Source organism: Python bivittatus, unplaced genomic scaffold (genome assembly GCF_059951505.1).
Source record: "Python bivittatus isolate LINGU-HERP-01145 unplaced genomic scaffold, Pbiv_v1 ctg000480_np1212, whole genome shotgun sequence".
In the NCBI taxonomy this organism is placed as follows: Eukaryota; Metazoa; Chordata; class Lepidosauria; order Squamata; family Pythonidae; genus Python; species Python bivittatus.
In genome coordinates, this window is record NW_028277075.1 from 27,481,215 (window position 1) to 27,506,307 (window position 25,093).

The 25,093-nt window shown below is 40.3% G+C and overlaps 2 protein-coding genes and 1 long non-coding RNA gene across 8 annotated transcripts in view; 1 reads left to right on the top strand and 2 right to left on the bottom strand.

Annotated features, from left to right (window-relative positions):
* The window catches only part of PSEN1 (presenilin 1), a 69,674-nt gene extending 59,719 nt beyond the window's left edge, over positions 1–9,955 (bottom strand). Inside the window, exons 1-2 of one of the 2 annotated variants that reach the window (XM_025166580.2) lie at positions 9,289–9,309; positions 3,280–3,394 (exon numbers count right to left, since the gene is read on the bottom strand). In XM_025166580.2, the coding sequence (XP_025022348.1) occupies positions 3,280–3,363 (84 nt within the window). In that variant the 5' untranslated portion in view covers positions 3,364–3,394; positions 9,289–9,309. Of the gene's footprint in view, positions 1–3,279; positions 3,395–9,288; positions 9,310–9,697 lie in introns of those variants that run through there. The other variant, XM_007428101.4, reaches the window with a different exon arrangement.
* Positions 1–19,353, top strand: part of LOC148214940 (uncharacterized) — an 89,957-nt gene extending 70,604 nt beyond the window's left edge. Inside the window, exons 3-5 of one of the 3 annotated variants that reach the window (XR_015797009.1) lie at positions 5,556–5,680; positions 9,051–9,218; positions 10,143–11,771. This is a non-coding gene — a long non-coding RNA (uncharacterized LOC148214940). Of the gene's footprint in view, positions 1–5,555; positions 5,681–9,050; positions 9,219–10,142; positions 11,772–19,193 lie in introns of those variants that run through there. The other 2 variants (XR_015797010.1, XR_015797011.1) reach the window with 2 other exon arrangements.
* Positions 13,762–25,093, bottom strand: part of RBM25 (RNA binding motif protein 25) — a 46,581-nt gene continuing 35,249 nt past the window's right edge. For 2 of the 3 annotated variants that reach the window (XM_007428100.4, XM_007428097.4), the window contains 5 exons: positions 24,462–24,786; positions 23,893–24,167; positions 18,924–19,022; positions 15,214–15,261; positions 13,762–15,077 (listed from right to left, as the gene is read on the bottom strand). In XM_007428100.4, the coding sequence (XP_007428162.1) occupies positions 14,985–15,077; positions 15,214–15,261; positions 18,924–19,022; positions 23,893–24,167; positions 24,462–24,786 (840 nt within the window). In that variant the 3' untranslated portion in view covers positions 13,762–14,984. The remainder of the gene's footprint in view (positions 15,078–15,213; positions 15,262–18,923; positions 19,023–23,892; positions 24,168–24,461; positions 24,787–25,093) is intronic. The other variant, XR_015797006.1, reaches the window with a different exon arrangement.

Here is a 25,093-nt window from a genome sequence, read left to right on the forward strand (position 1 = left end):
TGATAGTTTCTCACTCATTTTTTTAATTAAAGTAATCTAAAAAAGTAAAACCAGAATGGCAGTGGAGCTGACGCTATATGCACTGATACTAAAAGCATCATGTTGGACCCTCAGGAGCTGTATTCTACTAACTGATTGAAACTAAACAGGAAAAAATAATCTTTTCCAAATCAAGTTATCTTCTTCTCCTGAAATTATAATGAATATCTAAATAATGGGTAATGGATAATGTCTTTGCATCTTACAAATATGTCCTTCACCCTGTTAGCATACTCTACAACGCAGAAAATAAGTGAATAAAATAAAATAACTGACTTCTACAGTGCCTTACCATAAGATGTAATTTCACTCTTTTTAGACTGTTTTAAAAATTTTAATGACAGGATTTTTTTTTTAAAAAAAAAACACATACATATGCTCAAGAAATATTTAGATCTCTTCCTACAGCACCTATTTACTCTGCTAGAAAACCGCCCCCCCAAACCCAGAAAACTTTCAGGAATAGTGTGGAAATTCCCCTGAAATAATTGTGGTACTCTAGATTTTAACAAACATTTATTTCCTAGATACTGAACTGACAATCTGAAATTGGGGTAAGTTATGTGATTTCTCATCAAATCAGAAAAAGCTACATTCAAAATTATTATTTTGCTTAAATGTTTGAATCTGTTGTTTTTGAACTGTTACCAGGACGAATTAGATTAGAAGAAATGGGCATGGGTCAAATTTCTTGCAAATGTTCTGAAGCAGTCAGCAATGCCAGTTTATTAGTGTTTAACTGTTTGAGTATCATTACATTTACTAACAAAAGTCTCAAGCAAATAAAAAATATCCAGAAATTCAGCAGTTTACAGACTGATAGCTAAATCATTGATTTGGAAATTCCTAACTATTTATTCCTAATTATTTGAAAACAAGAAGGAAAATGTGAATGGAAGATTTAGCATAGAAGAGGTCTGGCTTGGTTATCTGGAAGAAGTTTGATCCATGACTCCTGAGGAAGTAGACAGGATCCTTAGGACTCTTAGCCCAGCCAGCTATCTACTAGATCCTTGTCCCTTCTGGCTTGTGAAGGCCACTCAAGAGATGACACATTGTGGGGTCCATGTAGTGATGTCAGCTTCTTTGAAAAAAGGGGTGACCTGACCTGCCTTGAAAGAGGCCATCACTGGACCCAACCTCTCTGGACAATTTTCATCCTATTTCCAACCTTCCCTTTTTGGGGAAGACTGTGGAGAAGGTGGTTGAATTGCAGTTATAGAAAAGGTCCTGGATGAAAAGCATACTGGCTGAGGAATTCTGGGAGTTGAAATCCACACATCTTGAAGTTGCCATGTTTGAAAAACACTGATCTAGACTCTTTTCAGTCAGATTTAAGGTTGGGACACAGTACTCAGATGGCATTGATCGCCCTTGTCAATGACCTCTGATGGAGCCAAGATGGGGTGGTGCAACCATTCTGGCCCTCCTGGATCTCTTTTTCAATACTATTGGCCATGGCATCTTTTGGACTGATTGTGAGCTATGAGAGTGGGGATACTGTGTTGTGGTGGTGCTCCTCCTTTCTCTACAGCTCCAACTAGTGTTCGAGGGGGAAGACGTTGAAGCCCAAACCTTTCTGTGGGGTGCCTCAGGGCTCAACACTCTCAGCCTTCCTGCTTAATATCTACACGATACTGTTGGGGGAGGTCATCCATTGTAGGTCAGGTATCATCAATATACTGATGATACCCAGCTGTATATCTCAACTTCTAGCCAACCAAGCAATGCTTCTGAGGCTTTGTCCCATTCTCTGGAAGCTGTTGGGATCTGGATGTGGAGTCTGGATGTGGAGGAACAGGCTCTGGATGCAGTCTGGATGTGGAGGACAGGCTCAGACTCAACCCTAGCAAGGCTGAGTGGCTTTGAGTGTTTGGTCCTATAGTTCGGGGAACTTTCCACCTTTAGTCCTGAGGGGGACGTTACTGACCTACTCGAGACCTATGCACAATTTGAGGGGGTCTTCCTGAATTGAGAGCTCCTCCTCAAGGAGCATGTAACAGCTGTGGACAGGAAAGCTTTTGCATAGGTTCAGCTGGCGCACCAGTTGTTCCCATTCCTGGAGAGGCCGCCTCATGGTCACTTGTGCCTTGTTCACCTTGCAGTTGGATTACTGCAATGGTGCTGGCCAGGAAGACCATCCAAAAATTACAGCTGGTCCAAAGTGCAGCAGAATGAGTGATGGGCAAGCCTAATTTTGCCCATGTAGTACTCTTGCTATGTGAGCTGCGCTGGTGGCTAGTTAGATTCCAGGTACATTTCATGGTGCCGGTTATAGTCAATTAAAAAATGCGACCTAATGGGATCCTGAGGCAGGCCTTCCCTGTTGCTGCACCTGCCTTATGGAATAGTCTCCACCCCCCACCAAGATCTGCATGGCTCCCACCTTGCCTACCATCAAGCAATTTTTAAACATTGATTATTTCTGAAGGCCTGGAGCTAGGATGTTTGGGAGGTCCCTTTTAGTGGCTAGTGAAGTGAAGGTATGTGGTGTCTTTTGTAGTTTTTCTCGATATGCTGTTTTATTTTGTCATACATTGTTCCTTTTGTATTTTATTGTGTTTTTAGTTTGTGAAGCCGCCCATAGTCATTTGGAAGTTAAGTGGCCTAAAAATGTGAAAATCAAATTAAATTAAATAATCCTGGATTCTCACATACATTTCTTCTATTACTATCATTGTTCTATTTATACTGTCCATGATATGCTCACAATAATCCTGTAAAAAGGGTTAGGCTAAAACATAGCAACTGGTCTAAGAACTCATAGTGAATTTCATGGTTGAATGGGGATTTAAGCCTAGATCTCCTCAACAAAACTAGCCCTACAATCTAACCTTACCATGTCATAAAGGAACCACAAAGAATTCATCTTCATTACAGTTTACACAGCAAAACAATACTAATAAATAAGGAGCAATGCCAGTTAAGGAGCAATTAACTGGCATTCTGCACAGTGGCATACCAGAGCATATTATTTTTTTAACATCCCCTCCCTCTTGCTGCTGTGCTGTTGACCACCAAACAGCTGATTAGTGTGCTGGCAGCAATGGCCTGACTCCACACTGCTGCCAATCCTCTGGATAGCCTCCAGAGTCATCACACAATGTACCCCCTTATTATCTGCACCAGGGCAGATTGTTCCCTATCCCCACCCTTGGTATGCCACTGATTCTGTATGTCTACCATGTGTAATCCATTCATTTTATATTCTGGCAGATAATAAAATCATTTTTTACGTACGGTATTGGTCAGGTGATTGTCAGGAGAGTTCTCTCTCAGTTGCCCACGCGGGACCTGTGATAAGTGTGCAGATAGTTCTGCCATTGGGACTTTCTTTCTTCTTGAGTTACTGCAGCTGTAAATTTTTTAAAAAGAGAGATGTTCTGAAAACCTACAATATAGCTGGCTGAACTCAAATGAAAATCCACCTTAGCAGTTCTAAATCAGTGTGAATAAAACGTAGTTTGATGTAGATGTTAACATTGCCTAACTAACTATTGTGGAGTGATTTTACACTTACCCTGGATTTGTGATTGGCAAATCTGTTTCAAACCAAATTTTATCTAAACTTGACCTTCAATATCACTCACAATATAATCAGAACTAGCTGTAAAACTGTAGAAGGATACTTGCATGAGATGAATTTACAAGTTAATAAACACTCTTTATTGTAAATTATGATTAGGCAACATAAAAGTGTTATGCACACAACCAATATGATATCAAAAACTGAATAGCATTATAGCTCAGAATATGTACTCTTAAAAAAACTGGCTGTCCATCCTCTGAAGGTTTCTTCGCCCTCCCATCTCAACTGGAATAAAAAAACTCTTTTCCAATTTGTAAAGAAATTTCTCAGAAAAAGCTAATTTTAAATTCTGGCATCAGAAAGAAATGAAGTATGATTGATACATTCTAGAATATAAACATCCATGTATATTATTATTACTACCACAGTACACCTTCTGCTGTAGAGAAAGAAGAATGCAGTTTGCATGCAATTTTGAAGAAGGATGGGGTGGCAATAAAGAAAACACAAATAAACAATTAACTAATATTTGGAGGAAGACAAGAGTAATCTAAAAACAAGAAATGAAAGTAAAGTGAGGCAAGTTGAGTGAAGACAGACTGCTGAAGTACTGGTCTTGAAGAAACACCTTGAAGGATATTATGAAGTGAAAAAATGAACTGAGGAGAAAAGATTGCTTGCAGCCTAGAGAAGGTGTGGGCAATATTTTTCAACATGTCATCTGCACCCTACGTGGGGGCTATATAGAGCTAGACCAATAACACATTGTAGGAGAGGTAAAGTTGAAAATTCCATTTTTCCCCCCATGGGGTGGTGGTAGAGGGTATTAAAGGCTAAATTGCTACCTTCAGTCTCCCAGGAAATGCCCTACCACCTCCAGTTTATTACATGTTTATTATCAAAATATTGTCATTATTATTAAAAGTACAAGTTAAGTAGCCTGGTTTGTGCTAATGGAAGTGTCTGTGGGCACACTGATGTTCTAGGTGCCAGGCTGAGATCCTCAGTCACAGCAGTTTACAAAACAGAAACTGAAATACCAAAATCAAATGATTTCAAAATCAAAAATGACATAACAAAGATGAGTGGAAAGTAGATCTGGATGTCCTGCTAGAGCTCACGATATGTTTATTTGATCAGCAAGGTTTCCTGATCAAATGTTTGCTATTTAACAAAAGGAGCAATAACATGACTTCTGTGCCACTCTAAATCATGTTACTAAAATGATAAAGGGATAAGCAGAAATAAATTGTTAGTACTGAAAAAAGATCACCACAGAGCATATTGGCAGAAATATTTTGTTATCGTTATGAGAAGATGTTTTGGTAAGGATTTGGTGATGCAATCAAGAATGACAGCTGTTACAGTTTCTGGTCTGATGGTAAGACAAATACTCTGGTCAGTACAGCCAATGTCCTTTTTATTCAAGAATGAGCCAAGCTCCACTCAAATAATGGCTACAATAAAGAATTGTACAGGGTTCATACAATTGATCATTGTTTGTATTTTAGTAAAAACAGCTGAGATTTTCAACTGCCTATTTTGCCTTGACTCTATATGATATAAACACAACTGGAACATATCTAATATCTACTGAGGTAGCATTAAAAAAATAACAGAGAAAGGAAAACGTATAATGATAATTTCTGTTTTGTTTTCCATATTTTGTCCATTAAGTTCAAAGAAGCAATGATTGAAAAACATGTAGGAAAGATACACAGTGATACAAAAAAAAAGAAGTCTCTTTGGGGCTATTCAACTATTAGTAACTTCATAGGCATGTCCATGTATGAGTTTTTTTTGTTTGTTCTTGTTTTAGCAACAATACTTAATTGGTTTTCTGGTATACTTTTCAGACTTCCCAGTCTAACCTACTGCCCTGATAACAAAATATGGCTCCATGTGTGTAGACAAGTACTAGAAGCCATTCTAAAGAAATGAGTAATATCCCCTTAAAACTATAATCTGATGCATATTTATTTGGCAGTAATCAGGCTCCATTTATTCAGTGGAAACTACCTGCTAAAAGACTGCATTAAAAGGAAAAGCAAGACTGTTGAATATTAAACACAGAATAAGGGAGGACAGCTGCACATTGTGTTAAAACATGAGGTAGGTGAATACTAGCAACTGGTTCAAGCTCTGTTCTTTTGCCATGCTAAGCTAGTTAATTAAAAATCTAGCATCCTATTCAAATTAAGAACTTGAGTAAAAATACGGTCAAGATGTAGTAACTTGCTTTTCAGACATCTTCCAGCCATATCGTCTGTTTTCCAGGGCTGGTCAACATGTTACATTTGATTCCACAAAATGCTTTGGATCATATAGACTGCAAATGCAGCATCTTTCTGCTTTTTGAAATAGCTACATCTCCTTCCAGGAAAAGACACTCTGCTTTAAAGATACAGACAGCTGCTGCATTTGCACCTCTGGGTGTTCTGAAGCACCTTTGCACAGAATCAAATCTGAAGCATCACACAGCCCCATTGTTTCCCCATTTTTTCCTTATCTGAGCCAGGGGTTGAAATAAGAAGAGAAAGAGGATAGTGGGAGGTTAAACCTTTCACCACCCTATCCACAGTGGCACTAATCCTTGTGATGGCATCAGTTTTGTTTTGTTTTTAAAGCAGGAAGCAATAACTGCAAGACACCTGTTTTCAATCTAAATGAAGCTAGCCTGTTTCATGGGTTGTTTAGTAACCAACCTATCCATTATAAATTAACTTACCTATGGTTAAGGTGTTGGGTTAGCCATGCTATGTGAACATGCTGTTTGCATTCTTATACTGCCTGCATCTCCACATTATACTCACCCATGGTTTATTAAATAAACTACAATAAGCTGGGTTCACAGAACACACTAACCCAAACTAGTGAGACTGATATTGTGGAAGGAGATATGATACTCTCTTCTTCAGTAATTGCCACTGAGCTGTTGGAAAAATATTTGAAAGCAATCTGGAATTGCATATACCCCCATAAGAGGATTTATTAAACCAGTTATTACTAAACACTATTTCATATGTAAAGGAAACTAAGAATTAACCTACAAAGGATACAAACTAGAATGATTGAAGTAAACTGGGCCAAGAAGCAAGTTCAAAACTAGTAGTGCAGTCCATAGCAGCTACAAATTGGGTGCAAGTTGGATTAATAACGTATGACCTCATTCATAGAGAAACTGTTATTAAGCAGAATATATTTTATCTGTATTTTTTCAGCAAAAAATATTTTACAACATACAGAGCTAATATAGTTCTGATGCATGCTTAATAAAGTCTACCATTCAGCTCCAGATCACAGGATCTGTACTTTTTTATTTACTGAGCATCAATTTGTTTTGCTGAAGTAAACCATAATCAATTGCTAAAGAGAGGTTGTGTTCACATGGCTTATCCATGGTAAACTGAATGGTTTTCTCAATCCTGTGTTCTGGATTGGCACAATAGATTGAAGTACAGGTAGTCCCCAGTTTAAAAACAAGTTCTGTTCCCAAGGTCTATCCTTAGGTTGAATTTGTAAGTAAGACTGAACAGTATTATTGTATAATACTATGTAAGTAGTATTGTGTAATGAACTCAAACCATTGTGTATTTAACTCAAATTTTGCTACAATAGGCTCTGTTCTTAACTATAGGTCATTCTTAACCAGGGGACTACCTGTATAGCTGGTCATCTTGCCAAGGTTTGCAGTATCTTGTAACCTGCCACAATAAGGTTAATAATAGGCATCCTTTGAGTTAGACATAATTAAAGCAAAATGACAGGAAAAGACAATCCATTACTCAGTGATCAATTGTTTCATGTGAAATTGAGACTGTTTACCTCAAAACTCCTGGCAACTATATGTGAAATTGTTCTACAACCAATAAAGGGGGGAAAAACACCTTTTTTTCCCCAGGCTAACAGAAAAGCATTACAACCTGTTCAGCCAATTAAGCATTTCTTTTTGGAATGGAAAAAATACCAGTGCTAGATTAACTATATCTGTTCTAGTTTCTCTTAGGGGTCTTTAATACAGTACTTCTTAAACTTAACAATTGTGGCTAGTTTAGAAATAATAAAGAAGTAACTTTATAAGAGATAATAATACCATTATCACAATAAAGTAGCATTCTATTTGCCCTCAAGAGTGTCTATAATCACTCCTGCTTCCAGAGGTAATGCTGATCAGAACATGTGATTTTCCAATAGTCCTTTCAGCACTGCTTAGCATTATAGTTCAGCAATATTTGATCAGTCACAGCTTCCCCATTATTGACCTACAGCCTAATCCCATACAAGTTCATTTTTATTCTTTTTAAAATATAGGCTTTAAAATCAAATAAATGATTCAAGGCATGTATATTTTAAAGTTATTCAAGAGCACCATCTCACCCATTCATTCCTCTCCCATTCCCCTCCTTCCAAAACTAAGGGCAAAAACAGTAAAACATTAAAGGGAAATTTCATTTCTACTTTCATCCCGAACAATGAGGAGCAGCACAAAGTTGGCATTACTTCATGTCAGTAATGAATGATAGTTTCGTTTTCCAGAGAAGTGTACAAGTTTTAATCTACTGTACCAGACACGCCTAACCTTTTGTAAACCAAAGCCCACTTCATTAGATGTGTGGAATGTGATTCTGAATTGGCATATTTACAGTCCTGAGAAGAAGAAAAAATGTTACAACAAAGACAGAGGAGAATATAATGCAGGACATACCATTATACTATATGAAAACTTATATACAAGTTGTTAATTTACCTACACAAAAATGTTTATCAACCACACAATATGATGGGCACTCAAATGTCAGTTCAAATCACCAATAAATTGCCACTGCATTATTTTATCATGCTATGACTAGTTCACACATTGTTCTAAGCCATAACATGGTTTTTATTTGGTCTTAAATTAGCATGTGGCACTGTGTTTTGTAAACAGTACTTCATACTGCTTAGTCTCATATATAAGCCTATCCAATTGTAAGTTATTCAACAGTTAAGATTAATCAAACCATAAGTTAGCACAATGTATAAGCCAAGTTTACAAACACTTAATAATTTGGTGCTGATAAGTTATTTAGCAATAGCAGTTTTTGAATGTCACTGTGGTTATTTTATATATGCCTGTATTTTGTCTTGCATTTCATTCTCCTGGTCTATCATTTTTACTTTGATTCAATATGCATATTTACCAACACCAAACAACATTTCACACTTTTAAGCTGGATTCTGGGGCACAAAAGAATATCCCTTTGTTAAAATGTTGTAAAATACATCGCTGTTTCCCTGTTTGAAAGACTTCTTCAAGACTCCAGCGGAATGCCAAAAAGTATGGGATGATACTCTTTAAAGCAGGGCTTCCCAGACTGTACTTCCCTTGGGGAGGTGGGAAGAACATTTTAGCTACATTGTTACAATAAATCTACCTTTCCCAAAGTTTCATTGTACTGTTTTCCTTGTTCATTTGTGTTCATTTTGGTGTTCTGATTTTTAGGGAGATATGTACATTAAGATTACACTAAAGGGAGGTGTGATGGCAAAAAGTTTAGGAACCCCTGCTTTAAAGGAATGCTGAGAATTCACTCCGTTCTGAGAGAGAGAGAAACAGAGCCAAGCATCCTTATGAATGGGCCTCAGATGTTGGCCTGGAGCCAAAGAAAATGTATCCTTTTCATTTACACGACGTGGGAAGCAGACTTTCAGCAGACAAAGCTCCTCCACCGGCTACATACCCCGATGAAATCAGCAACAGCCAATGGGCTTCCGCTTTTAACGTTGTAAGATTTCGGTTAGGACTGGGGGGCAATTTCAGTCCAAGCCTCTCCTCGCCGAACAGCCCGATCTGGATTCAAGCTCAGGCAACTCGAATTTTAAACCCTTTTCCAACCCCGCTCTTTCGCAGGCACTCTGATTCCTGTCAAGAGCGGGGAAAGGAATCACTACTCCAGATTTACAAAGGCGTGGAAAGGGAGGCCACGGCTGCTGGAAGGAAGTTTCGATAAAGGGAAGCTATTGTGCTCCTCTAGTAAGAGGACAGGTAGGGAGGGAAGTAAGGGGAAGAGCCCCGAGGGGCACGACCTTCCTCCCGCCCAGGCCTTGCCCGCGTCAGGATTTTCGCCCTCTCCGAAAACCACCTCTTACCTCTCCGCCTCGGCGCCCAATTTGTCTTCCCTTCGCTCCGAACCAGAGCAGAACCCCCTCCCTTTTTGCCCGACGCTTCCGGCCCAGGCCTCGCCCCGCCTCCTCTGACTCCCGTAGGCTGGGTGTCCCCCTCTCCTTGCTTTCTTTGGCAGATCGCTCTTGTCTATCAAAGGAGCCGCCCCGCCCCTCGGCAGCCAACAACTGCAGCTGCAACCGAGGAAGAAAGGAGGTTAGTGCGCACGCGCAGGAGGAAGAGCAGCTGCTTCTGTTGTAGAAACGCGTCAACCCCAGCTGTGGGTCGAGGTAGCTGGGGGCTAATTTTTATTTCACGCGGTCGTGGTCGTTGGACCTAGGCTGGTCGAGAGAATGCGGATTTTTGCCGAGGACCTGCCTTTTCTTCGCTTTGCCAGGGACTGCATTGCATAAACCTTAACGTGATGTGTAGTAGAGGTTCTCTCGGGAAGTATCTCTCCGATACGTTACTAGTCAGATACTTGGGAAGAAGCAGGGTTTTTTTTCCCTGAATGGCATCTGTTCAACACCCAACATTTATGAAAACAGCTTTATTTTTTCCCTTTAGAAAACATGTTAAAATCTTTTTGTTTCAACACACATTTGAATTGAATAAAAACTAAACTTTAAGGAAGGATCATTTATGTTGCTACCCATGTTTTTATATTGTTTAAAAACCTAATTAAATCTGATGGTATGTATATGTTACAAAGGACTGAGGACTCCAATAAGCCATACAGCTGGTGGTTTTCATCCATCTATTTTGCTTTCATTCTGAGAACTTGTCTATTTCTGAACTAAGTCTATGTATATTTATTTGTGTATGTCTTTAAGCCCTGTTGTGATGACACAACTTCTGATACCAAGTGCCAATCTATTTAGTCCCTGAGGCCACAATCATGTCTATAACCTGCAACTGTTTGTTGGAAAGGTATTTTGCCTTAAGGAATGTGGGAAGCTTTATAAATACATGGTATCATGTATGGATGAACATTTATTTGGGACTGTTCAATATTTCCTTGTATAGGAATAAAAAACATAGGATACTTCCTCATAACAAGTTATATAACGGGTTCATCAAGCTGTTTTGGCACTATCTGTGATCTTCAAGATTTCAGGCAGACTCAGTTTTGGCTCTGCTTACATGCCAGACACTAAATCTGGGAACTTTTCCTTGCAAAACTTTGTTTTGTCATTGAACTACTATATGGTCTTTTCTTTTTTCAGAGGATTGGCATTCCTCAAAACCAGAACAATGCCCTTAGCCATGAAATGGTGAAATAGAACTTGCTGCTGCTAATACCTTGTGAGCAGTTGGAATGCTATCCTTTTTTTATACAAATGAGTAATGATAAGAACAGCGTACAGGTAGTCTCCGGGTTAAGAAAACCTGGTTTAAGGGTGACTCATAGTTAAGAACGGAGCTTACTGTAGTAAAATTCGAGTTACACACACAATGATTTGAGTTAAATACACAATGGTTTGAGTTAATTGCACAATACTACTTATACAGTATTATAGAATAATACTGTTCCAGCTTACATACAAATTCAACTCAGGTACAGACTTGTACGGAACTAGTTCTTAAACTGGGTACAGGAATTGGTACAGGAACGGAACTAGTTCTTAAACTGGGGACTACCTGTAACATGCCAAATAAATGCAATGATGTGCAAAACAATAATGGCTGTTTCAGCCCCTTGTGCAATCAAAGACTAGTACAACTGCTACATTCATAGAGTTTACCTAACCATAAAATAGCTAACGTGATGAACACTTTCTAGCACTCTGAGCCTATTGGCTCCTTTGAACCACTGGAGCAGCACACTTTGCTCATCAGCCATCTAAAGCAGAGCACACCTATGATCCATAGTGTTATCTTGAAAGACATCAGTTTGACAGGATTATGTAAGTAACTGCTTGAGCTCTTGAAGGCTCACATATCATTAGTAATAGCATCTTTGTTTTCTGTCAGCCTCTTTTTCAATTGGCATTAATTTTTTCACACACTAATCTTCTCCAGTAACTGCTGCCTTCACATTAGGCATCTGAAATATCTATACTTTAGTTTCATCTCATGTTCAGTATGGATCTATTTCATCTAGTTCTGAGTGTTTTATCCAGGCTCAACAATTTTCTCCAGCACAATTCAGAGGCATCCATTTTACTTTGGTAATCTTTCCCAGACATACAGTATAACTGGGAAAATCACAGCCATACTGTGCTGCCTTTGCTGTCAATCTCTGCACTTCTATATTTTGTCTAGTTTTGCCAATCTCTCCTCCAAATAGCAGATATCTCTTTATTTCATGATTATAACCACCATCCCTATGAATTTTTGAGCCTAAGAAGACAATTTGTTACTACAACCTCTCCACCTATTTTCATTGGCAAACAGGCATTGGCATTGTCCTTTAACATTACCTTTACAAAAAAAAATTGAGCAATAGTCCGGCTTTTGTTTCAAGACGAGAGCCCTTATTTCCCTACTTATGTCCATGGGATCATGAAGAGTTAGACACAACTCCCGAGTTTATTTATACAAACAGCCTGTATGAATCCTCTGTCAGAAGGAATGAAGTTTGTGAACCATTTAGAAACAACTGTAGTCCTGTAGAATTGCAACCTGCAATGTCTGAGCTTCATTTATTTCCTCTTTAATAAAAAAAACAACTGTATTGTGTTTTTATTGAACACAGTGAGTCAACATTCAATCTTTGCTGGAAATTTTTTTTAAAGCTTTAGATGTAGTAATGGAAACATTTTTTTTTAGCAGCAGTGACTTCAACCAAATGTTTCTTGCATCTGTTGATCAATTCTGCACATCAGGTTACAGGTATTTTGGCCTATTCCTCTTTATAGATCTGGTTCAACTCACTGACATTTTTTGTTGTTTTTTATGATCTCCTTAGTTCAGATTGTAGCATATTTCAATTGCATTGAGGTTTGTTATCATGCTCCATGTCCCACATTTGTTTTGGATTCAACTCATGGGCCAATACTCTGACTTCCTGTAGAAGTTGTTGGTACTATCCAGAATCCATTTTTCTCTCAAGGATTGCAAGTTGTCTGGGTCTTGAGGCTGCAAAACAGCACATCATTTTTCTCCTCATCATGCTTCATAGATGGGATGAGGTCCTTTTGTTGGAAGGCAATGTGTTTTTTTTCCCAGTAACATTTCTCATCAGTGCCAAAAAATTTCCACTTTTGCCTCACTGGTCCACAAAACATTGTTCTAATAAGCTTGACATGGATGGAAATGTGCTTCTCAAAAACCGTGCTTTCCTTCTTGTTATCCTCTGAAGCATACCACTCTTGTGCAGTGTTTTCCTTATGGTGGAATCATGAACACTGATGTCATACAATGCAAGAGTGGCCAGTGCTAGAATTCTTATGACTCAATACTGGGAAAGAGTAAAAAGGGTATTGTATTTTCTCCATTGATACACTAACTGCCTTACTGTGGATTGCTGGAGGCCAGAATCTTTGGTAATGGTTTTATAACTCTTTCCAGCCCTCAACTTTTTCTGAAGTCCAGAAATATCTTTTGTTTGGGGCGTGATCCATTTTGTTCTGCAGAATTATGAGTAGTTCTAAAGAGTTCACAAACTTCGTCTAATAGCAGTATGTAGTGGTACATGGCTGACTTTGGGCTCAGGAGCTAACCAGGGTCAGAGCCCGTTAACTTAGATAGGAAACCTCCATGAAATAGCAGAGGTATAGGCTAGAGAGGAAAGTCAGAAAAAATTTCCAGAAGGCACTAGCAACCTACTTCTGTGCTACTGCCAAAAACTACATGACCATGTCCAGGTAGTTTACTAGAAGTAGATTTTTAAAAGATTAAAATTCATCTCAGTAGGACCAGACTGCAATTAACTTAGTCTTGATTCAATACAATGTTGGGGCTTGGCAAATAGGCAAAACCTGAGATCTATATTGATTAGACCATACTGCAATGAGAGCACATCAACTATCTGCTTATATTCCCTTCCTCCCACAATTGAAATAGAAGTAGTGATATTATCTTAAAACCTGAGTAATCAAAATCCAGATCAAATATATACATTTTTAATATCTGAAATATTTACATGATGAAACTTTTATAGGATCCCGTTAAGAACAAATTTTCAGATGCAAGAATTCAGTAACAGGGGATCACAGTTATACCTTCTGAGTAAGTGATCTGTATTTCTTCAGGTGAAGAGATATTAGAAGAGTGATTTTTTTGAAAGACAAGTTGTTGCTTCCTGGAAAGTGTTTGTCCTGCATACAGTCTTTTTACTTGTGAGATTTTAAAAAATGCAGTTTACAGTACATAGTTATTTATACCACATCAGCATATGTATAAAACCCATAAAGTAAGAGGGCAGGAAACGGTGCCCTCTACAAATCTGACAGACACTTTACAGTACAAAAAAGAATAAAGTCACAGCTGACTTGATGGCTTACTTAAAACAGTTTTTCCATCTTTTGAACACATTATGATCTAACATTGTAAACTGTTCTGCTCAAGTTACATCTTTATACCAATCCTTTCCACAAATATTCCAAACTGGCCTATTTCCAGTTTCTTTTTAAATAATAAAGATTAAGATGTCTGGTTTCTATTGGAGGGCTAAAAGCAAATAAAACTGTGTGGTATTTCTCCTAATTAAAACAACGACAACAACAAAACTAAGTATGTGATGTTCTGATAAAGTTTAACTGAAAGTCCTGAGTTTATGCAAGTCCACCATTTTTTTTTCTACAGGACAGGCCATCTAAAAATATTACAAAGCCCGACAAGTGAACAAGTTCACATCCATGCAGGTGAAAATTGTCTGCCAGTAAAATGACTCCCATCCATTTTTGGAATTTTAAAGTTTATTCTATTTTTTAAAAATGGAGGGAAAGAGATTGGTACATTTACATAAAGTTCAATTATTTTCTTATGTAATAAGTGGAGATGTTTTCTAAAACATGGGTCTCTTCAATATTTACAAGAAGCAGTCTAGAATATGAAGGTCAGAGACTGTATACAGCAGCTGCAAGTTATAAATCATACCTGTTACTTTATCTGGCGCATGAAAACCACCAATGTAGGATTTGGAGAATTACAATCAAGGAAGCTGAGAAATGGGACAAAGATAGCCTCAATGTAACAGAGGATGAAAAAAATTCACATTTTCTACATTTAAAAAATACAGGTCTCACAAATGTCTCTGAGCACAGAGAAACTTCAAAGTTCTTCAGTGATGTGAAACAAAAATTGAAATGGAACCCTAAAAATAAGTCTTTATTTCACCAGACCAATCTTTTTGGCTTCTGTTTCATATATCAACAACCGCCACATTTTGACTATAAAAACTTCTGCTTCTTCATCTAGCACCTGTAGGAGAAAGAAAAAAATTCAAATTTAGGGCCTGATATTCTATTATTATTCTGAATTCATTCTGTAAAAGAAACGTTCATTTTCTGATAAAGTATTACAAATTTACACTGGTAAGCTTTCTGCCTTTACTTACCATAGCAACATCATCCAGGATGCTTTGTGGTGAACTATGAGCCATAACCTGAAAGAGAGGTATGTAGAAATTGTCTTGATAACATAGCACTTAAAAGAGTCTGAAAAATGGAAGCATGCAAGACTTGGAAATCAATATAACAGAAAAACTCAAGCTGACAAAGGATCTTAAACCTATCAAAAACAAGATTCAGTTCTGATTTCAAGTAAGATTTTTTCTAGGTGCTCTCTAGCAAATCAGGCACTTCTGAGTCTCCACACTGAATTATTTGACAGACAAAATGCTAATGCTTTAATTTCATTTAATTTTCAACAGGCATTTCAATGTTTATTAAGAAGGCATCATAATAACAGTTGGGGCATAAGTTACAAGCTCAGTAGCATGTCACAAGCAATCCAAGTAGGAGCATACCATAATTCCCAAAACACATGATCAATACAAAAGTCTATACAGGTCACTCATCAGACTTTTGACCTAATGCCACTGGTTAAAACACACCCACAAAAGGTGTTTAATTGACTGATGGACCAATTTCCCTCAGCAAGTTTTATTTCAGTAAATATTATAACAGAGAATAGTAGATATGTGGAAAATGGAGCATCCAAAGATTAAGCCAGCCATTATACAGTGGTGCTTAAAAGTTTGTGAACCAGTTTGAATTTTCAATATATCTGCATAAATACGACCTAAAACGTCATCTGTTCTCCACACAAGCCCTAAAACTAGATAAAGAGAACCTAGTTAAACAAATGAGTCAAGAATGTTATCTTGTTTATTTATTTATTGAGGAAATTGATCCAAAGCTACGTATTTGTGTGTGGCAAAAGTATATGAACCTCTAGGATTATCAGGATGATCAGTTCATTTGAAGAGGAAATTAGAGCCAGGTGTTTTAATCAATGGGATGATAATCAGACATGAGTGTGGGAGATTCTGCCTTATTTAAACAACAGAATTCTGGGTATTCACTATCAAAGTCTGATCTTCACCACACAGGTATATGTGTGGTGAATGGTATGCATGGCAGGGTTGCAAGGAGAAAGCCACTACTCTCCAAAAAGAACATTGCTGCATGTCTACAGTTTGCAAAAGACCATGTGGATAAGCAAGAAGGCTATTGGAAGAAGGTTATGTGGACAGATGAGACCAAAATAGAACTTTTGGGCTTGAATGAAAAGCGTTACGTTTGACGAAAGGCAAACACTGCATTTCAGCATAAGAACCTTATCCTATCTGTGAAACATGGTGGCGGCAACATCATGGCTTGGGCCTGCTTTGCTGCCTCTGGACCAGGATAGCTTGCCATCATTGATGGAACTATGAATTCTGAATTGTATCAGCAAATTCTACAGGAAAATATTAGGATATCTGTCCATGAACTGAAGCTCAAGAGAAAGTGGGTCGTGCAGCAAGACAGCAACCCAAACCACACAAGTCGTATGACAGAATGGTTAAAGCAGAAGAAGTTAATGTTGTGGAATGGCCAAGTCGAAGTCCTGACCTTAATCCTATAGAAATGACATGGAAGGACCTGTAGTGGGCAGTTCATGCAAGGAAGCCAACCAACATCCCTGAGTTGAAGTTGTTCATTAAGGAGGAATAGTCTACAACACCTCCAAGTGCAGGACTGATCAACAGTTATCAGAAACATTTAGTTGCAGTTATTGCTGCCCAAGGAGCCATACCAGTTACTGAAAGCAAAGGTTCACAAAATTTTGCCACACACAAATTCAGGTAGTTCTCAACTTACAACCATTTGTTTAACGACCGTTCAAAGGTATGATAGCACTTGAACAAGTGACTTATGACAGGTACTTGACTTATGACCGTTGCAGCATCCTGTGGTCACATGTCCAAAATTTGGGTGCTTGGCAACCAGCATGTATCTATGACAATTGCAGTGTCCTGGGGTCACATGATTGCCATTTGTGACCTTCCCAGAGGGCTTCCAACAAGCAAAATCAATGGGGGAAGCCGGATTTGCTTAATGACCGTGGAAAAGTCATAAAATCAGGCGCGACTCACTTAACAACCTCACTGGTTAGTGACCAAAGTTCTGGTCCCATTTGTGGTTATAAGTTGAGGACCACTTGTATGTAGCTTTGGATATGTTCCTCAATAAATAAATAAACAGGTATTATGTTTTTGACTCATTTGTTTTTGGGTTCTCTTTATCTAGTTTTAGGACTTGTGTGGAGAACAGGTCACATTTTAGGTCATATTTATTCAGAAATGCTGAAAATTCAAAAGGGTTCACAAACTTTTAAGCACCACTGTACATACCAGGGGTGTGCACAAAATAGAGAAACTGCTTTGTTTCCTATCAGAGCATGTTCTGCTATGCTAAATACATTTTGTGTTGTTTCAAGCTTTCAAGTAAAACAAAATCCAAACAGGATGAGTAGGGTAAAATTAGTGTGCATCTCACACACATGCTCTTCTTCCTTAAGAAGTTGCTAGTGCAGCACAGAACACTGGCCCACCAATTTCTGATCTTTCCAGAGCCTTCATTTCCTGCCTCCTTTTGCAAAGGTGCAGGGGAGTGTTGGGAAGAATGTACATTTATTTCAGAACAAGAAAACTCAACAGGCTTGGCCCACATTCCACATCAGCTGAAATCCTACTCTACAACAGCCATTCAAAACCTGGTGCCTTCCAAATGTATTGGACTACCGCTCTCATCATCTCAAGTCACTACAGCCACAGTTTCACACACCCAGAAGGCTCCAGGTTGACAAATATTGCTGTAAAAGAGCTCCTTAGAATCTTTTGCAGCGCACAGGAGTTCACAGTAAAGGCAAACCACCATGTATCCAAAGATACTCTTGACTTTACTTCCAGATTGGAACAATCAGACTCAGTGGGTTCATAATTTAAATTCGTGCTATAATATCTATTATTAGTACACTTGTGCATAACTTCAGCAGCATTTGATAACAATACCAATTAACTTTAAATATGCATTACAAACATACCTAAAACAACTAGGCTGAGCATTTACATATTTGCATGTTAATATCTTTTGTGCACTGCAGAAGACATACTTATCTGTATTCACAAAACTCTGGTTTTCTTTTGCCACGAAGATCCAATTCTTTGCAAACAATAAATGCAAAAATATAGGCTTTGAGGTCTCTGAGTCCATCCCTTGCTCAATGCAGGAATCCAAATTAAAGTATCCTCAACAGACTGTCCAGCATCCATTTACCCACTTTCAGTGAAGGGAGCTCACAACTTTTCTGGGTAATTAGTTTGTCAAACTATTCTAACCATTCAGTGTGGCATCTGCATTACTGCTGGTATTACTGCTGATAAATATTTGGAGCTGTCCATACCATCTGTTGGGCAGGAGGTCTAGTTTTATTCAAATATCAGCCTTCAGATGCACGGTGCAGCCATCACTGGAAAATACATTCTGAAACATGCCCAATGCTAGGCAAGCTGGCCAGTCAGACAGGCTGTCCTGGGAGCTGCTGAGGTATGCATCACAGCCTTGCCCTTCCCTCTCTTTTCACTCCTGCCATCACAGTTGTTCTTGGTTTTGTCTCTCCTCTTTCCTCTTCTACTTCTGCCTGCCACAGCTCCATTTTGGTCTACACCCAAAATAGCATGCTTTAGTTCAGGCACAGACCATCTAAGAACAGCCATTCTGTTCAAAGAAGATTCATATACAGAAACACACATTTACATGTATAGAAAACTAAGCTTACCTTTGAGCAAACAAAGTCAACTAGTGTAGCTTCTTCTTCACCAATATATTCTATTATTTTCTTGTTGATCCATGGTCTAATTCGCCGTTCCATTAATGTCTAGAATAAACAAACACTTTAAATATTTTTCTGTACCACTATGTGTTTCTTTAATCCTTTTCTTGGGAGTCATACATATACTAATAGAATTTTTAAATGGAATAGGACCTTCAAATAGGAATGCAATCTTTAATTTAAACTTTAAATTAAAATGTATCTTCTCTGTCACAGTGCCTGCCCTCTGGAATGATACCCCAGAGATCTGAATGGCTCCCACCCCAATGATGTTCAGAAAGCTACTCAAGATCTGACTATTCTCTCAGGCCTTGGGGAAGATTGAGGATGGAGCCCTGTTGGATGGATTTTTTGTTTGTATGTGAGACTCCAGTGAGCACCACGGTGAACTGACATCCCTGGAAGAGAGGGACATTTCAGCTGAAAACGTGTCTGGATGCTGGATCTGGACTACAGAAATATCTCCAGAGAAAGGAGGAATGTCAAGATTACCCACATGTACTCCTGTACAGACACAGCTGTTTCTTTTGTGAGCAGATGGCAGGAACTGATGTTTTTGCGGTTGGCTTGTGAATGGCTGGGAGTTGCAGGATTCCATCAAGCTTATATTTATTTATTTTATTTATTTATTAAATTTGTATGCCGCCCATCTCCCCCAATGGGTGACTCTGGGCGGCTCACAATTAAAACCAAAAACCAAAGCCATTAAAAAAACAATACCGTTTAAATAATTAAAATTAATTAATCAATTAAAATCCGACTATAAAACAACCCTATACATAAATACTAAAAAACATTCAAGATGATGGGGGGGCAAGGTCAATTACTCCACAAGCCACTTCCACTGGTGGGAGCCCCCATCCGGCCCCCAGGCCTTCTGGCATAGCCAGGTTTTCATGCCTTTCCTGAAGGCCATGAGAGTGGGGGCACACCGCACCTCAGGAGGTAGGTTGTTCCACAGAGCGGGGGCCACCACAGGAAAGGCCCTCTTCCTAGATCCCACCAGTCGAAATGCCTTGACTGATGGGGTCTGCAACATGCCCCTTCTGCTGGACTGAGTAGGGTGGGCTGATGTAACAGGGGTGAGACAGCTCCTCAGATAACCTGGTCCTGTGCCATGAAGGGCTTTAAAGGTGGTAACCAACACCTTGAATTGGACTCGGAAGCAAACTGGCAACCAATGCAGCTCGTGTAACAGCGGTGTTATATGTGACCCCTTGGGGGCATTCAGAACTGTCTGCGCCGCCACATTCTGTGCCAGCTGTAACTTCTGGATACTCTTCAAGGGTAGCCCCATGTAGAGCGCATTGGAGTAGTCCAACCGGGAGGTGAGCAGGCCATGAGTGACCGTGCAGAGAGCCTCCCGATCGAGGAAAGGGCATAACTGCCGCACAACACGAAGTTGCGCACAGGCCCTCCTGGCCACGACTGCCACATGCTCTTCGAACAGGAGTTGAGAGTCCAGACGGACCCCCAGATTATGCACTGGGTCTGTCTGGGGAAGTGCGACCCTGTCAAGAACCAAAGATGATAAACTCCTAGATCTTGAGGCTCCCCGTACCCACAGCCACTCCGTCTTACCAGAGTTCAGTTGAAGCCTGTTCTCCCCCATCCAGGCCCCCACAGCCTCCAGGCACTGTGAAAGGGTAGCCACAGCATCACTTAGGTCACCCGGGATGGAGATATATGAGTATCATCAGCATACTGATGATACCTCATCCCATGGTGCCGGATGATCTCACCCAATGGTTTAAGATAGATGTTAAATAGGAGCAGTGAGAGCACCGAACCCTGAGGCACCCCGCAAAGTAGGGGCCGTGGGTTGGACCTCTCACTCCTTATCAACACCAATTGGGTTTGGCCTTGGAGAAAGGAGCTGAACCAGCACAGCATTGTGCCACCCAGCCCCAGCTCCTGCAGCCAACCCAAAAGGATACCATGGTTGATGGAACTGAAAGCCGCCAAGAGGTCAAAAAGAGCAAGGATGGATGCACTACCCCCATCCTGCTCTTGCCAGAGATCATCCAAAAGTGTGACCAATGCTGTTTCTGTCCCATAACCGGGCCTGAAACCTGACTGATAATCCATTTCCTCCAGGATCCTCTGAAGCTGCCGCGCAACCAGCTTTTCCACCACCTTTCCTAGAAAGGGAAGGTGGGAGACTGGAAGAAAATTGTCCAGAAGGGTGGGATCTAGCAACGGTTTCTTAAGGAGGGGGCGGACCAAAGCCTCCTTAAAAGGCTTCAGGAACACCCTGTCCCGCAAGGATGAATTGACCACCGCCAGTACCCACCCTAAAGTCACCTCCTTGGTGGTTTTAACCAACCAGGAGGGACAAGGATCCAAAATACAGGTAGCCGAACTAACAGCCCCGAGGACCCTGTCCACTTCCTCAGGGCCAACAGGATCAAATCGTTCTCAGATAACTGGGTAAGAATGCTCCCCGGGCATCTCCAGTGGACCCGCCTCATGCTTGGTCTCCAACTGAGAGTGGATCTGAGTGATTTTATCCATCAGGTGTTCAGCAAATTCCTCTGTACAGCCCTGTAGATAGTTCTCCGAGCCCTCCCTACTCAGGAGGGACTGAGTGACCCTGAACAGGGCTGCCGGGCGATACTCTGAGGATGCAATAACAGCAGAGAAGTAATGACATTTTGCCGCCCTTACTGCCACTAGGTAGGCCTTAATAGCGGCTCTAACCCGTGTTTGGTCAGACTCGTTTTTCGTTTTCTGCTGGTGGCACTCTAGACATCTCTTAGCCCTTTTCAGCTCCCTTAACTCCTCCATAAACCACAGGGAGTGCCAGGCCGATGGGCCAAGAGAGGTCGCACAGGCACGTTCCTGTCCAAGGCCCTAGCCACCTCCTTATTCCAGGCTGTGGCCAGGGCCTCCGCTGGACTGTGCAGCAAGGCCTCAGGAACAACCCCCAGCTCTCTTTGGAACCCTTACGGGTCCATCAGTTGCCGGGACGGACCGTTTGAATAGGTCCTGCCTCCCTGCAGAGGGGGGCAGCATGGGAGGATCTCACAGCCACCAGGGAGTGGTCTGAGCATGACAGAGGGGATAAAATAAAATCCCCCACCAGATCACGCTGCCACTGCTCTGACAAGAAAACTGTGTCTGGAGTGTGACCACTGTCCCAAGTTGGGCCAAGGATGACCTAGGATAGGCCCATGGCCGCCATGGTAGCCATGAACTCCCAAGTTGCCTCCGAGGCCAACCCCATGGACGGCAGATTAAAGTCCCCCAAGACCATATGCCTGGGGAACTCCATTGCCAACCCTGAGATGGCCTCCAGCAGCTCAGGCAGGAAGGTTGCTACACAGCAGGGAGACTGGTACAATAGCAACACTCCCAACCGATCCCATGTGCCCAACCTCAGGAACAGGGTCTCACATCCAGCAACTTGTGGAGCAGAGCCCCTGAAGGCCAGCAGAGATTCCCAGATGACCACTGCCACACCCCCTCCTCTACCTTGGGGTCTCGGCTAGTGCCAAACCCTAAACCCAGCTAGACACAATTCCAAAAGAGCAACACCCCCTTCTGGTGTCAGCCAGGTCTCTGTAATGCATGCCAGGTCAGCCTGCTCCACCCCAATAAGGTCGTGGATAATCGGGGCCTTATTATTGACTGACCTGGGATTCATCAGCAGCAGCCAAAAGCCTGGGCCTCGGTAGGCCTGCTGACCAGGGTCTCGGCTTGAGCCCAGAGGGTCAGAACACACCACTGGTATAATGCATTGGGGGCGTCTTCCCCTGGAATGGCCTTCCCTCTGGCTTTCGTCATAACGTCCCATGCCCGTCACCACCTGAATACGCACCCTGAATCGTCCAAGGTGCTCCTCCCTCCACCCTCTAGGCCTCCGACCTAAGGGGCCCGCCATACCATGAACCATACAGGGCAAGAGAGGAATAAGAGGTTGGGAAATGAGCCCCTGTGGCGCTTCAGCTATCTACTCTCAGCTGAAGTGCCACAGCTGTTATAACCGTTAATGTAGCCTATATGGACTCAAGGTTCGACCAAGGCTCACCTCTTAATCACTTTGGATTTACTTTTTTTTACTGATTTTTAAAGATTCAGAACTTTCAGAATGGCAAGTTTAATTGAATTCACTGGGTGAGTTTTCTTCAATCCTTTAAGAAAGAGCTGTAAATATGAGTTTAAAGATTTGCAAAAAAAAAAAAGAAGAAGAATATACAGCAAAAAGGTGATTAAGAATGTTATTTTAGAAAGTTTCAAACAGATTAAGGGCTCAGAAGAACTTGAATTAAGACTGAAGTTAATTAAAAGAATCATCCTGTGGGAAATTGGCTGTTTATATTTGGAAACAATTGATAAGAAATGAAGATGACTTTGAAGGTTGGACACCAGAGAGCATTAGAAAGAAAGAAATGCATCAATGGATACATTAACGTTAAAGAGATCTATAAGATTTTAAAATGACAGGCTATAAGAAGGGGATGGAAAAAGATGAAATTTTTCAGCAGAAAATTTTGGATCATTTTTGATCTAAAGTAACAAAAATGTTACGGTTGCCTATTAAATGATAACAGAACCATAGAGTTGGAAGGAACCACTTAGACCATCAAGTCTATACCCCAACTGAAAGGATACTGACAGTTAGCTATCCTGGCTCTTTTCAAATTTCCCTTTCTAAAAATGGTTCCATTTTTTTTAACAGGTCTTATGTTTAGGAAGATTCCCCCTAACATTTATCCAGAATATACCTTCTTGTAAGACTGTTATTTTATACCATGTACTCTGAGAAGATAGAACAGGCTATGGCGTTCTTCTGGGTGACATCAGGTATTTGCCTTGAGATACTGGCACCAAATGAGAGATGACAAAGTGCTGTATTGAACTCTTTGGATATCATATTAACAGCGGATTTTTTTGTTGTTGTTAAAATACTCACTGAATCCACAATAGACCAGTCAAGAGGATAAGCAAACAGCTCTGGTTTGGCTGTAGGAATTTTCTCAATTAAACTCTTAATGTGTTTGCGTTTCTCTTCAGTGTTCACACTGCCTTTGGAGGAACTTTTGTCTTCATCACCATAATCCAGAGGCACCAGTTTCCTTTTTCGGGGCATGTCATCACTGTCTTCATCTTCAAATTTATTGAAGACACTGTCAACAGTGAGTTTTTTTCTTTTCACAGCATTAGGCTGGTTGGGACTATTGCAGGCACCTGCAACATAATGGAATATAGTATAAAGGAAAATAGTTATCTCTCATATAACACAAATTCCTCTCAGGATTTTGTCAGAATCAAGATAAAGTTTGCATAATAACATAACATAACAACAACAACATGAATAATTTTTAAATGACAAGAAGAAAAGAACAGCTGAACAAGCAGATGGCTAGGGGAAGCAGAACTTGTGAGGAAGTTAGTTAAGGCAACAGTTAAGAGAAGCTTTCTATTTCTCTGTTTTCATCCAATTTTTAAGAGGATGCCAAACTGCAAAAACAAAGATCTTACCCAATTTGAGGCTCAGTCCTATTTTAGGCCTGTATTCCTCTGGCTGCTGCTGATCAGGAGAGTTTTCATGTGGGATGATGATGCCACAGGGAGATTCATCCCCAGGTGTATTGGGAGTTGCATTGCCACTTGCCGATGAAACAGATGGAGCAGAACTGATGGGTCGCAGTGTTGGCTTAAGGCAGGGCTTTTGCTCTGGCTCCTCTTCTTCTTCTTCAGGTTCTTCCCGCTTCTCTTCCTTTTCTTGCTTTTCTTCCTCCTCTTCCTCAGATTCTGGTTCCTGTTTGGTTTGCGGTTGCCGACGTCTTTCAGCTTCTTGTTCCATCTATGGAATATGAACATAAGAGAATGATTAAGAAAAGCAACAGAAAGACTGGTGTAAGAGTCTTTTCCCTTACCAGTTATAATTGAAAGGAAATTATATCTTTTAACATCAGCACCATGGTTTCACATTCTATCTCAGTCTCCCCTATTCTGATACATTTTAGAGAGGGTGAGTAGCCATTATTATTAACAAAAGGGTGAACGTCAATGCTCAGATGCCACCCCTTAAAGAGAATTATCTCAAGCCAGTTATCTCCAAGCCAAGGCAAGTAATCAATATTGCAGTGATTCAAGTCTATGCTCCCACC